Raw genomic sequence first — 15,046 nt, 5'->3', positions numbered from 1 at the left:
ATTGTAAACAAACTTCAGCTCACACTTTATAATCTGTTACAACAAACTGTTTTTTTTCTTTTGGGATTAAAGCTGATAATTTCAAGCACCCCTGCTAGTGTGGAAATGGTTTGTCTCATCTTTGTAACAGATTCATTCTGCTGAACAGGTTGCTCTTTTTAAAAACAACAAACTTACTGACTGAATCACCAGGTGAAAATAAAAGAAGAAAGCCTATAGAAAGGAAACTAATGCACATCTAGGAATTGGTAAGCTGCAATAAATGTTTGCTTTTGGTTTCAATACAGTTAAACAGGTAAAACATTCTGTCACACGAACAGTAAATTCTTACAAATTAAATGCTAGGTGCTTACCTAGTGACCCATTCATATGATGAGGTTCCATTGCACCCATTGCTCCCATTGGGCCATCAGGACCTGGACCCATTGGAAACTACAAGAAAAGTAAGTTTAGACTCTCTTACATGGCATAACTTTCTACCATGTAAAGTTACAAGTATATGCATAGTATAATATAGTGTATTATATATGTTTATCAATTATTGTGTAAACAGTATGTGTTGGTATAGTCAAATATAGATTAAGATGATATAAACAGGAACAGACAGCAGCGCATCAATGAACCCTTAAAATATAATAATGTAAATATTTATTTTTTATGTTTGGTACTAAAAAAAAATAATTTAAAAAATGTATGCCTATTTCTTTTAATCAAGTCAATAGAAAGTATTAATTAATCAAAATATTTAAATATCTCGTATTTATCACTTGAGGGTGGACTAATATGTTCTTTGAAAGATCTAATGTCAGCTTTTGAGCTAAAATTGAACAGCAGCAGCTTTCCTCTCTCCTAGCAGATATTACACCATCCTAAATATTCAGTTCACTCAGACAGCCAAATAGAAAGCAGGCAGTGCATTCTGTTCTGTTACAGAGCCCAACATACTCCCATAGAGTGTCATGGATGCACCCAGTAATAAGTGGCTATTGGTACAAAAAAGATTGTATACAAAAAAATAAAGATGACATGAATCAAAAATCACACTGTAGTTTGCCTTTAACAACTTTAAAATCCAAAATGCATCTTTCTTTTCCCTTTTTAAATGCTCACTTTGCATACATGGAATTGTGCAAAAAAAACCCACAAAAAACAAAACACTAATTTGCCACAAAATGAATGCATTCTTGTTTCACATTACATGAAGTCAAGACAATAGAAATGGGACAGCTGGCTCCTGCATCAGTGCCTATGGTTGAAACAAGAATGGATGGCCTGGGCAACATTGGTACAAGAAAGTACTGAGATCAGGCAGTGCTTTAGTTTTTCTACGTTCTTGTACTCCAGAAACTTACGTTTGGTCTGCTTCCACCGGGTCCTATTGGATTCATCATTGTGTACATGTTCTCACTTGAGTTTGTTGAATCTACACAAAAGTAGATGAAAAATACAGTTATACCACATCTCTTAGCAGGCACATACAGTATGGAGCAGGGGCAGACTGACAACTCATGGGGCCCCCGGGCAATAGGGGATCATGGGGCCCCTGTGTCCTTGTCCAAACTCAAAAAAGCCTATGAAAAAGGTACCGGGGCATCTCATGGGGCCCCCTACTGACCCCAGGCCCTCGGGCAGTGCCCGAGTTTCCAAATGGTCAGTCCGCCCCTGCTATGGAGTCTGGTATTTTATAGCATAGCTCATTGATATTGTGTAACCCAGAATTGCTAGAATTTAGGCAAATGCATTATGCAAAAAATATGTTATAGGTATGCATGTAGCTGTATCTATTATGTTCATGTTACATACTGTACATGGCATGCCTATCTATTGCTTCATCCATGTAATCTAAGAGAGTGTCAGTAGAATACATAATGAAGGGTGGAACACTCCAAAATTTTTAAGCTTTATACACATGCGCCAAAATTGTTTGGCTCAGCAGGAACCGGCCAACTTTTTTGCCTGTGTGTACAGCTGTCTGTTCTACGGAAGCCAGTCTCACAACCAGCTTCTATCGAACAGGTATGCAACCAGCATCCAATTATCGCTGGCAGGCAATGGATCATTGTGTTCTGGTGGGGGAAGACATCATTGAATGTGTTAATACGGTGATCTGTCAGGTTTTGCTTTCATTCAGCCCGCTGGGTTGTACAAAAAAAAAAAAATTCTAATGTGTACCCAGCCTTAGAAAATTGGTAATCTACTCAACCTCCTGCAGCTTCCATACATCAGAGGGTGACATCACTATTCTCTAGACAAGATTCCAGGGAATGCCAAGTAGCTCAAATCTTGATGAATGGTGATATCACCCCTGCATTAACCTCCCCCCAAAACAAACATACAAGTTTTTAACAATTTAGTGAAGTGTTGTAGCAAGTGCAAGGTCCATTTAAAGAACAAGGTTATGGCTTAAGGCTGTGAGTAGAGGTTAAGTGTTATCTTCCATTTAAAGGTTAAGATCACAGCAACCCTTTGCCCCATAAATTAACTTTTCCCCACTGCAACCCTCTCCCCCTCAAGTATTTCAACAAAATCCAATTTATTTGGTGTCTACTTATTGTTTTTATATAGGAAGGTAAGGGCATGGAGAGGGACATGGCATGTGGCAACTGTTGCCTGTATGTGCAGTGCTGTGAACAGCCTGCACATACACTGTGTGCACAATTATTAGGCAAGTGAGTATTTTGACCAAATCATAATTTTTATGCATATTCTCCAACTCCAAGCTGTATAAACTTGAATGCCTATTGGATTTAAGCATAACGTAATGTGTATTTGTGTAATGAGGGAGGGTGTGGCCTAAGGATTAGGATTTAGTCCCTCCCCTTTTACAGATTTATTCTTCATATTGTTGATGTAATTCTGCTATCTTTATCAGTCCAGGCAAAATGTTATTTCCACAACTTCTAAAAGACTAGAATTATATTCCACTGCAGGTACTCCTATCTTTTTAGCTGAGGTATAATAACACTAATTTGCAAAAATGTCCCCCTCCGGTTTCCTCCTTCAGGGCTCTTTCAGCCGATCTTCTTTTCTTTTTGTCTCTTCTGGACCAAGTGAAAGGAAAATTATTTTCAAAATGTTTTACAAATAAATATCTGAAAAGTGTGGTGTGCATTTGTATTCAGCCCCCCTCAGTCAATACTTTTTAGAACCACCTTTTGCTGCAATTACAGCTGCAAGTCTTTTTTGGGGACGTCTCTATCAGTTTTGCGCATCTAGAGAGTGACATTTTTGCCCATTCTTCTGTGCAAAACATCTCAAACTCTGTCAGATTAGATGGATAGTGTCTGTGAACAGCAATTTTCAAGTCTTGCCACAGAGTCTCAATTGACTTTGACTGGTCCATTCTAACACATGAATATGCTTTGATCTAAACCCTTCCATTGTAGCTCTGGCTGTATGTTTAGGGTCGTTGTCCTGCTGGAAGGTGAACCTCTGCCCAAGTCTCAAGTCTTTTGCAGACTCTAACAAGTTTTCTTCTGAAATTGCCCTGTATTTAGCTCCATCCATCTTCCCATCAACTCTGACCAACTTCCCTGTCCCTGTCCCCACAACATGATGCTGCCACCACCACCATGTTTCATGGTATGGATGGTGTGTTCAGGGCAATGTGCATTGTTAGTTTTCCGCCACGCAGAAATGTTTTGCTTTTATGCCAAAAAGTTAAATTTTGGTCTCATCTGACCAGAGCACCTTCTTCCGCATGTTTGCTGTGTCCCCCATATGGCTTCTCGCAAACTGAAAACGGGAATTCTTATGGCTTTCTTTCAACAATGGCTTTCCTTTTGCCACTATTGCATAAAGGCGAGATTCTTAGAGTGCACAACAAATAGTTGTCCTGTGGACATATTCTCCCACCTGCGCTGTGGATCTCTGCAGCTCCTCCAGAGTTACCATGGGCCTCTTGGCTGCTTCCCTAATTAATGATCTCCTTGCCCAGCCTGTCAGTTTAGGTGGATGACCATGTATTAATAGGTTTACAGTTGCGCAAAACTCTTCCCATTTTTCGGATTATGGATTGAACAGTGCTCCGTGAAATGTTCAAAGCTGGGGATATTTGTTTTTTATAATTAACTCTGCTTTAAACTTCTCCACAACTTTATCCCTGACCTGTCTGTTGTGTTCCTTGGCCTTCATGATGCTGTTTGTTCACTAATGTTCTCTAAACAGCTTCACAAAACAGCTGTATTTTAAATTATTACACACAGGTGGACTCTATATCCTAATTAGGTGACTTCTGAAGGCAATTGGTTCCATTAGATTTTAGTTAGGGGTATCAGAGTAAAGGGGGCTGAATACAAATGCACACCACACTTTTCAGATATTTATTTTAAAAAAAATGTAAAAACTATTTATCATTTTCTTTCCACTACACAATTATGTGCCACTTTTTGTTGGTCTAGCACATAAAATCCCAATAAAATACATTGTAACATGACAAAATGTGGAACATTTCAAGGGGTATGAATACTTTTTCAAGGCACTGTAAAAACTCTGTCAGAGGGATGCAGCACTCTTGACATTTCTAAGATATTGGGGCGTGATCACAGAACCATACAACGTTTTGCTGCAAATAGTCAACAGGGTTCCAGGAAACGTGTTGAGAAAAAGACACAAATTAATTGCCAAAGATTTGAGAAGAATCAAACGAAGCTACCAGGAACCCATTATCCTCCAGTGCTGTCATATTCCAGAACTGCAACCTACCTGGAGGATCCAAAAGTGTTCAGTGCTCAGTGACATGGCCAAGGTAAGGAAGGCTGAAACCCAACCACCATTGAACAAGGCACATAAGTTGAAACATCAGAACTCGGCTAAGAAATATCTGAAGACCAGTTTCTCAAAGGTTTTATGGACTGGTGAGATGAGAATGACTCTTGATGGACCAGATGGATGGGCCTGTGACTGGATCAGTAAGGGGCACAGAGTTCCACTTCAACTCAGCTGCTAGCAAGGTGAAGGTGGGGTTCTGATATGGGCTGGTATTATTACAGTGATAGTGGTATAGGTGATATGGGCTGGTATTATTACAGTGATATAGGGTATTCATCTCCATAGGCCACACCCTCCCTTATTACACAAATACACATCAGCTGATATGCTTAAATTCAATAAGCATTCAAGTTTATGCAGCTTGGAGTTGGACAATATGCATAAAAATGCTGATTTGGTCAAAAGACTCTCTTGCCTAATAAACAAAGAACACAGTTGTTATTCTAAACAGGAGTGTGAAGAGACTCTTACAGGACTCCATGGGTCCTGATGGCATATTGGCACATATAACAGGAATGTAGCAGTGCAGCCAAGGTCAGTTTCAGAAAAAGACGAGGAAATGTATAAAAAAAATCAAATGCATGTAAATAATTTTTTTAATATCTAGTTTAGGAAAAATGACTTTACTACTGCTTTAAGGCTAACTGTGCATGGGCAGATATTCAGATATTTCAGCAAAATCTTAGCATAATTCATCAGTGGGTAATTGATCAAGCTGAATAATAAGTCTCCCTCTTACAAAGTCAAAGATTTTTTTGTACCAATGTGAGCAGAAATTGGCAGCTGCCTTGCTCTTGGGTTTTGTTTTGCTTTTCTAAATCAACAGCATTAGGACAGGTAGAAGTTGAAAACATTGACTTCCATCACTAAAAACTGCAACTTTTCCCAGCTCAAGAAAATGTCAGCATTGTGTACTGAGGTGCAGGGAGGGTGGGGTTTATAACCTAAAATTCTTCAGAAAATAATGATATGAAAAGGTAGTGCAGAGTTCCCAATGGGTATCTATACCCATTCAAATCAACAGAAAATTTGACAGAGATTTCAACCCTCCCATACTAGAAAAAAAGTTTTTACAAGAGTGTTATGGCAATGCTACTATTTTTGTCTGTGTATTATTACCTCCTGGGCTGGGCATTATAGGTGTTCCTGGAGGCCCCCCACCACCTGGAGGTCCCTAAATAAAATAAAAAATTAAGATTGGTTATTTAGTATAAAGATGTAAAATAAAATGTTAACCAAGTAAGCTGGTGTTTGACTTTACTTAACTTTTACTGTCTTAAAAAATTACTACAAGAGAGTTAAAAAAAACTCTTACCACATAGTTGCCTGGTGACGACGATGAATATGCTATCTGTATATAGAAAAAGAGAAAACCAGTGAATCTTAGAGGGAAAATAGATTGTTATAGCTTGTATTATATTATTTATTTCTTATTATGTTCAGGTCATAGAAAAAATACATTTTTAAAAAATATTTTCTCCTTTTTTTTTCCAGGTATGAAATAATGCATATGAATATTTAAAATTCACATTCTATCCAACAGGTGGAGCTCCAGTGTCCTTTTACATGTTTTCCAGGCTGACCTTAGCTGCATTGCTGTAAAAAGCCAGTTTAAGGAACTCAATACCAACTCAATATCAAATTTATATACATAACTGATTAAGTCAGTGGAGCAGCTCACTCCCCCACCCCTTCTTTCGTGCCTGTTTTGTCAGATGACTCTGTACAGGCTTTTTGATGAGAGAGAGATACTCTGAAAGCAAACTGCATCAGCTGCACCCTCTCTTTAGAAAACCCATAGTCCTCTGTCACATGTGTGCACCATGAATTGAACATATTACATCTGAGATAGTAATTATTAGTAGTAATAACTCATTATAGCCAACTCATCTCTCTATTGCTGGGAAGGGAACTATACACTATATTTCCAAAAGTATTGGGATGCTTGTCTTTACACACACATGAACTTAAATGGCATCCCAGTCTTAGTCCGTAGGGTTCAATATTGAGTTGGCCCACCCTTTGCAGCTATAACAGCTTCAACTCTTCTAGGAAGGCTGTCCACAAGGTTTAGGAGTATGTCTATGGGAATGTTTGACCGTTCTTCCAGAAGCACATTTGTGAGATCAGGCACTGATGTCAGACGAGAAGGCCTGGCTCGCAGTCTCCACTCTAATTCATCCCAAAGGTGTTCTATCGGGCTGAGGTCAGGACTTTGTGCAGGCCAATCAAGTTCCTCCACCCCAAACTTGATAATCCATATCTTTGTGGACCTTGTTTTGTGCACTGGTGTGCAGTCATGTTGGAAAAGGAAGAAGTCATCCCCAAACTGTTCCCAAAAGTTTGGGGGCATTAAATTGTCCAAAATGTCTTGGTGTGCTGACGCCTTAAGAGTTCCCTTCACTGGAACTAAGGGGCCAAGCCCCTTAAAAACAACCCCACACCATAATCCCCCCTACACCAAACGTTGCACTTGGCACAATGCCGTCAGGCAAGTACTGTTCTCCTGGCAACTGCCAAACCCAAACACGTCCATTGGATTGCCAGACAGAGAAGCGTGATTCATCACTCCAGAGAACATATCTCCACTGCTCTAGAGTCCAGTGGTGGCATGCTTTACACCACTGCATCTGACGCTTTGCATTGTGCTTGGTGATGTAAGGCTTGGATGCAGCTGCTTGGCCATGGAAACCCATGAAGATCTCTATGCACTGTTGTTGTGCTAATCTGAAGGCCACACGAAGTTTGGAGGTCTTTAGCTATTGACAGTTGTCGACTTCTGTGCACTGTGCACTTCAGCATGCACTGATCCCACTCTGTCTTTTTACGTGGCCTACCACTTCGTGGCTGAGTTACTGTTGTTTCCAGTTGCTTCCACTTTGTTATAATACCACTAACAGTTGACCATGCAATATTTAGTAGCAGGGAATTTCACGGTACCACGCTTGAATTCACTGAGCTCCCGAGAGCGACCCATTCTTTCACAAATGTTTGCAAAAGCAGTCTGTATGCTTTGGTGCTTGATTTTATACACCTGTGGCCATGGAGGAGATTGGAACACCTTAATCTAATTATTTGGAGGGGTGTCCCAATACTTTTGGAAATATAATGTATATTTTAAATGTGTGGTCTGTAACAAGCATGGATAAAGTAGTGGCAAATCCTGTAATACTGGAAGCCTGCTTTTGCCTGCATCCTCTTGAACAGAGGATGGTAATATATAATTTACACATAGTGTTAAATTGTTAATGAGGTCTGATCAACCAAAAGCTCAGCAAAACTGTTAGTTACAGAATGAGCTTAAAAATAGTGTAAGACAACCACACTAGTTATTTACTATTCTCACTGGTACATATTATTATGATGTATATAACATTGCAATGGACATAACATAGGTGGAAGGTAGCTATTTAAAACTTAGAATAATTTTGCAATTTAGTTATTTACCGAATTGGCATTGGGGTTTGGCCAAGGTCCTCTACCTCCAGGTCCCCTGTGAAAGAACAAAAAGTTTATATTTTAGTGTGAAATATATATATTAATGCATACAGACTTTAAGCCTAAACCTCTTCTGTGATTTGATCTTCATTTCTTCATTTAATATGTTCAATGTTCCATGACTCCTGGCATGATTGAAGACTCACTACAAAATCTACCCTGACCCAGGCATGATGTCTCTGGAAGCCAAGCAGAAGAACTAAAGTTCAGATCCACCTTAGAAAAACCCTACACACAGATACAGGCTGTCATTTTATGTATAGAAGAGATATGATGCTAGTAAAAGTCTCAGTAGTCTCAGGAGCTTACAGTCTATTCCCAAACATACCAGTTGACTGGAAACTACACATATTTAGAAATATATTGAACAGCATTGCTTTTTTAGTTCCATGAGCTAACAATTTATTTTCAGACTCAGTGTATTAAAAGTTGCAGTTATGTAGGAATTAAAAAGAAGTTTATGTTGATATTATAAATTGCTGTTTTAGACCCAGGAGCTGAAAATGTATTTCCAAATTTAGGCTGATGATAAGCGGGCGACTCTGCCACCAGTAATAAATCAGCAGCAGAAGGATTGCTAAAGAGGCTGCCTGTGTATCTCTCTGGGATCGCAGCCACTGTAGCCAGATGCAGTGAGATGTCACTCTGTCACTGGTTTGAACCCTGCTGAATCCCAATTGCTAGCAATAGCAGCGACATCAAGCTACAAAAAAGAGCAATTCCAAAGGAACAAACAAGAAGCCTTTTAGCAATCCTGCTGCTACCGAATTTGACATATTGTCAGTGGCAGGATCGCTAGTGACAGATCTGTCATCATCCTAGTTTTCCAAAAGCTGCACTTTTTTTATTTTTGAAGAAAATATGTAATTGTTTTAGGTCTAAAAGTCGGTGAATGAAAATGCTGCACTTTCTTCAACGGAGGCTTGCTTTTTTATCTATTACCATACCTTTGTTCCAGAAGCTATCAATCTACAGTATTTCCAAACTCAGTGCACTATAACCTGCTTTTTTTAAAGAAACTTTAGAGGCTTGTTTTGAAAAAATACATAGATTTTTTTGAAGTTAAGGTACTGCCAAAGCCTTTTGAAGATGTGCTGATTTGCAGGAAAGTGTTTTGCAGGTATGACTTCCTTGCTGAGCATACCTCTGGTTGTGACTGCTATTCTGCTATGACCAGATTAGCCTTTCCTTTGGGTAGTGCCCCACTGGAATCCTTGCAGTAACCTCTTCAGAGCTGGAGATGTGAATTTAAAGAACTTACGCTGATTTTGGCTAGACTGCCTCTGCTTTGTGGATGTCTATTTTTGAATCAAGTTACACAGATACACCTACTAATTCATCATTATACCAGTGATTTACCCTGAAGAAGGAACTCCGTTCCGAAACATATTGGGAATAATGGGAAGATTTTATTATCGCCAAGCAAGACATGTGTCTATATTGTTGTATTTCTAAATACACTTGGGTATATGCTGGCTTAATTAATTGGTGTATCATATTGTATTTTACTTTTGTCTCATTGGCCAGTTGGACATTTTTTTGGAATTAGTAATAAAGTTTGATTACTTGTTTTTTAATATATTTCATGTTTCATATCTTCTGCCTCAAAAGTCCCCAGGGGAATCCTTTGACCTTTTGGTCGCCTTTCTTTTGTACTTGGTATAGGGATGCTGGCAGTATCACAACCTTCCATTATTGTCTCATTATCAGTTTCATGTTTTGCAGGTAGTGCCAGTTTTTTATGTAAATTCCCAAGACAGAGAAAATTGTTCAAGCTCATGGCTGAAGGGGGTGCATATACTGTGATGAAAGAGGGAAGGGTACAGTGCTGGGAAAGAGGGCGGTGTATATTCCGTGCTGGTGGTGGAAAGTACATGTACAATATATACGCTGGAAGTGGCGGAAGGGTTTTTTAAAAATATATCTGGTAGGAATGTACATAATGCGCTAGTGGTGGGGTAAATAAACAATACTAGGGAGAGGGCCCACTTGTGGATAGACTGCTCTGGGCCAACCAATATCTTCAAATGGCACTGGATCAGACCACATTGTAGGAGCTAATAATACAGAAATCTAGAAGTTCTTAAAGGTCCAAAGCTTTGTTTCTGGTAACTCTTAGTAAGATTTTTGTGCTCATAGACAAAACTGTTATTATTTTAAATAAGTAAATGGAAATAAAAGATGCAAAATGAAACTTTTCATTGTGTATATCTCTAATTAAAGGTGACATCCATAGTGTAATATTTGCAAAAAGGACATATAATTAAGTGTAAATTTTAATGTACATGTCTTTAACAATTGAATTAATATCATTATTATTCTAATACGATGAAGCTAAACTTCCAGCAAGGTGTTCCACTCTATCTAGCAGATGTACCCTGCACAGTTCCCATCTTAAATGGGAAGAGCAAGCTTATACGAGCTTTAAATTTGGTCTTAGTCCTTGATTGGGAATGACAACTATTACATTATAAATAAGACATCTCATGGCCAACATAAAGGAGCATGAGATAATTTTGTAGAAGCCAGGAATGATCAATGAACTGCATACATTGAGAATACCATTTTTGTTATTATCTAGCATATGCCACGCACATCATGAAATGAATGTGACTGTTGTGCTTTTTCTTTAAGTACTAAGGTGTTTTATTAACCACAAGCCTACAGGGTTTTTTATTTTTTCTTAAAGAAACCAAAAACCACTGAAAATGTTTAAAAAAAACAAAACTTTTTTCTTAGTTTTTGTTATAAAATTTTGTAAATAAGTGATTTTTCTCCTTCACTGATGTGCACTAATAAGTCTGCAGTGATGGGCACTGATAGGCTGCACAGATGGACACTGATAGGTGGCACTGATGGGCACTGATGAGGAGGCACTGGTAGGTGGCACTGATGGGCATTGACAGGCATCACTGATGGGCACTGAAAGGCAGCACTGATACATGGCACTGATATATGGCACTGATAGGCGGCACTAATGCACACTGATAGGCGGCATTATCTGTCACAAAAAAATTATAAAAATTTCATATGGGTACAGTGTTGCATGACCGCGCAATTGTCATTCAAAGTGCAACAGCGCTGAAAGCTGGAAATTGGCCTGGGCAGGAAGGGGGTATAAGTGCCCTGTAGGCTAGTGGTTAAATTGTTTTTGTAAAACCCCTTACTTAATGGTGTTGATTTATTGATTATGGCAAGTCTTTTACACTATAGTGATGGTGTGCCTTTTTTTCCCCCTAAAATAATGAAAAAATGAGGTTGTGGCAAGTATGTGTACATTGCTTATAATTTGTATGCTTGTTTCTTTATCAGAAAGTTGGCATGTAAATTAATAAGCTCAGATTTCCCTGGCCATTAGAGCACGGTCAACCTCTGTTCTTTGGATGCTTGGATTATGATTATCACGGATCGGTCCGGCACCTAATTGCACAGTGGAGGGGCTGATGCATGGTGAGTCCACCTGGAGTAGTTTTTGCCTTTCATTTGAACACTTGCAGGGTCTCCCTACTCATTCTGACATACTATATCCCAACCAGGGCTACATTCTTACATGTTGATTGATGCCATGCTCATGTGCTCCAGTTCTGTGGTTGGAGCATTGTAGGCAGTAGCCAAGAAATCATGGGTCGTGTGGTCCTGATGCGTTAGATGACATATATCTTCCCTGACATGTGCACAGTGCAAACTCCCCAACTGGAAGCATGGAGAAGTGCAATGGAGAGAGACCCAGGGAAGAGATCATCCAAGAGGGAAATGTGTTTGGCACAAGATGCAGAAAAAAAAATAGTTTTTTTTACATCTAGTTAGGTGGAGCTAGAAGGGAAGCAGGATATTGCACTTATAGTGCTTATTATTACTTTAACCATTTCCACGTCGCCCTATAGCAGAAATACTGCTACAGGGCAGCATGGGTGTGCAAAATCACATAAATAAATATATGTATATATGTGATTTTGCAGTTCCGGGTAGGGTGTGCACGCCATTTGCTGCCTCGGCTGTCAATCACCAAGTCTCGGCCAGTGACACCCGGCGATCTCCGAGTATTTCCGATGGGGGAGAGACCTTTATGAAAACCATACAGTTCCTTCCCTTGTCAACTCCTGCATGCTGCTTTGTATGGCTCAGCTTAGCACAGTGTAAATTACACAAAGCACACATAGTAAAACAGCACACAGTTAACCCTTTGATGGCCCCTTATGTTAACCCCTTCCTGCCCAGTGCCATTAGTACAGTGTCAGTGCTTTTTGTTAGCACTGATCACTGTATTGGTGTCACTGGGGATGTCAGTGACACCAAGTCTGTTCCAGTGTCAGAATGCCAGCCGCAGTCCCGCTATAAGTCGCCGATCATTGCCATTACTTACAATTACTTGATAATGTAGTAATTGCCATTACTTATAATTCCAGTATATATACTGCCATTGGAAACGCAATAACTTTCACATAAACCAATTAATTTACACGTATTAGGATTTTTTTTTAGCAAAGAGATGTAGCAGAATACATTTTGGCCTAAATTTATGACAAAATTTAATTTTTTTCAATTTTTTTACTGGATATGTTTAATAGTAAAAAGTCAAAAAAAATTTTTTCAAAATTGTCAGTCTTTTTTTGTTTATAGCGCAAAAAATAAATAATGCACAGGCCATCAAATACCACTGAAAGAAATCTCTATTTATGGGAAAAAGGACATAAATTTCATTTGGGTGCAGCGTTGCATGACCGTGTCAGTTAAAATAACGCAGCGCCGTATCGCAAAAAAATGGTCTGGTCAGGGAGGGGGGTAAATCCTCTGAAGGGCAAGTGGTTAAATTTTACAAAAATCATAGCTATCAAATTACAACAAGGCGACTTCTATATGGTAGCCTAAGATTGCTACTGCACATAACTAGCTAATATACTTTTTACTTACATATTCATTCCTGGCATTCCAGGACCACCTAATGAATTTGGAGGTCTCATTCCACTTCCATAGTTCTGAAACACAAAAAGAACAAATCAAATTGCAAGAACAGGATTCAATTGCATTCACACTCATGCTAACCTAAGCTCATTTAAATGCAGTGCAAAGCAATTGTGTTCTAGAATATACTCAGCTGTCCTTCAGAGCAGATGTTGAACGGTGAACTGTTAATATGTGTACCCCTAGGGGTAATTCTGACAGCTTCAGAAAGTAGGACTGGCTGTTAAAGTGCATTTAGAATAACAATAGGAACCATTTCCTCTTTGAAAGAGTGGCAGATGTATATAGGAATCAGGACTTTAAATGTACAACATAGGAACATATAGATTAAAAATGTCTTTTATCACAAGTTTAAAAGAAAAAATTCATTAAAACTACAAACAGATATATATTTGCTTATTATAATCATTGCTTTGCGCTTCAGATCAACACATTTTGTGATATGCTTGCTTGCTTAGGATCGGCACTGGAATATTCAAGCAGAGAGATCAATGAAGAAGTTTACTTGTACCCCAATAGTGGATATTCCAGTAGATATGTAATTCCCATTGAATAAAAAGGAGAACTCTAATTAAAGAATGATTATAAACAAAAAGAATTGTATACTCCAGTCTCAGTGAAGAACAATCCCAAAAGGAAAACTGAAAATGTACCCAAACAACCAAACACTACTACTATATCAAGCAGAACCCATAAGTGCTGCATGTGAGTAATGACAAATGAGTAAAAAGGTTGTGACGTGTGTCAAACTGGAAGTTTTTTCCTGATTTTAATGATTTTTTTCTTTCAAACTTGTAATAAAATACAGTTTTTAATATGTTCCTATTTGGTATGTTTAAATTCCTACTCCTTATATGTATCTCCCTCTCTTTCAAAGAGGAGTTGGTCTTCACTTAACTTTAAGGATGGTACTTATAGAAACTACAGTATGTACACATACAAATACAAATGTAATAGCCTGAAAATAAAAATCCTAAATTTGTGGCTTCCTGAGTGGGAACTCAATATCAAAACAAGGGCGATGCACTAAATAACCATGCATCTAACCCAATATGACCATAAAATGTAAATTTTAATCTGAAAATGTTAAAAGCTTAAATAAATCAAAGATAAAGTGGCTAAATCCCAACAGCGGAACTCTGTTCATGTTTATTGGATTCTCTCCTCATAATAAATTCAAAAGTCAATGACACTTTCTTTGTGCTAAATCTCTCTCAGAAATGTAAAAAAATGTCATGCCTCAGAAATTTCCAGAACACAGAGTACCCCCGATAAATACAAACAAGTGATCTAAAATTCCCACTGGTGACTATAAAACTCTGGCCTCCTGGCCAGAACACTCCAATCAGCACTCTCAGCCATTGGCTGAAAGTCGTCCGGTTTCTGTTGAACTAGCCGATACTGCCCAACATTCGGCCCATGTGTACTAGGCTTTAGGGTCACCAGAGGGATTTTGTTTATCACTTATGTGTATTGCTGATATGCTAAAATGCTAGTTTTAGGGTCAATTTTTCAGATCTGAATAGAAATAGGTTTCCTGTCTTGTTACCTGAGGCCCCATAGCTGCCATGCTTCGTGGTGGGTTCATTCTCTGCATGGGTCCTGCCATGTTTGGATGCCCTGGAAAATGACATATTTGTAGTATCTGCATAAGTTATAGTCCACATAATAATGCACACAGGTAAAGGATATTTGTTTTTTAACACCTTTATCTTCCAAATATAAAAAGGCATCAGGCAAATTCAATATCTATTTTGATGCTTCTACACTCAACATTTGTTTTGCTTGTCATATGAATTTCATAGTATCTAATTGC

At 38.6% G+C, this 15,046-nt stretch overlaps 1 protein-coding gene across 2 annotated transcripts in view; it reads right to left on the bottom strand.

Annotated features, from left to right (window-relative positions):
* SSBP4 (single stranded DNA binding protein 4) overlaps window positions 1-15,046 on the bottom strand; it is a 631,862-nt gene that overhangs the window by 8,814 nt on the left and 608,002 nt on the right. For both annotated transcript variants that reach the window (XM_089687906.1, XM_089687907.1), the window contains 7 exons: window positions 14,780-14,850; window positions 13,180-13,244; window positions 8,218-8,263; window positions 6,086-6,121; window positions 5,890-5,944; window positions 1,353-1,423; window positions 354-432 (listed from right to left, as the gene is read on the bottom strand). In XM_089687906.1, the coding sequence (XP_089544032.1) occupies window positions 354-432; window positions 1,353-1,423; window positions 5,890-5,944; window positions 6,086-6,121; window positions 8,218-8,263; window positions 13,180-13,244; window positions 14,780-14,850 (423 nt within the window). The remainder of the gene's footprint in view (window positions 1-353; window positions 433-1,352; window positions 1,424-5,889; window positions 5,945-6,085; window positions 6,122-8,217; window positions 8,264-13,179; window positions 13,245-14,779; window positions 14,851-15,046) is intronic.

Source organism: Staurois parvus, unplaced genomic scaffold (assembly GCF_062004578.1).
Source record: "Staurois parvus isolate SC_StPar_1 unplaced genomic scaffold, SC_StPar_1.0 ptg000439l, whole genome shotgun sequence".
Taxonomy (NCBI): Eukaryota; Metazoa; Chordata; class Amphibia; order Anura; family Ranidae; genus Staurois; species Staurois parvus.
Note: the sequence above shows the minus strand (reverse complement) of the source record. Positions and strands in the feature narration are given on the sequence as shown.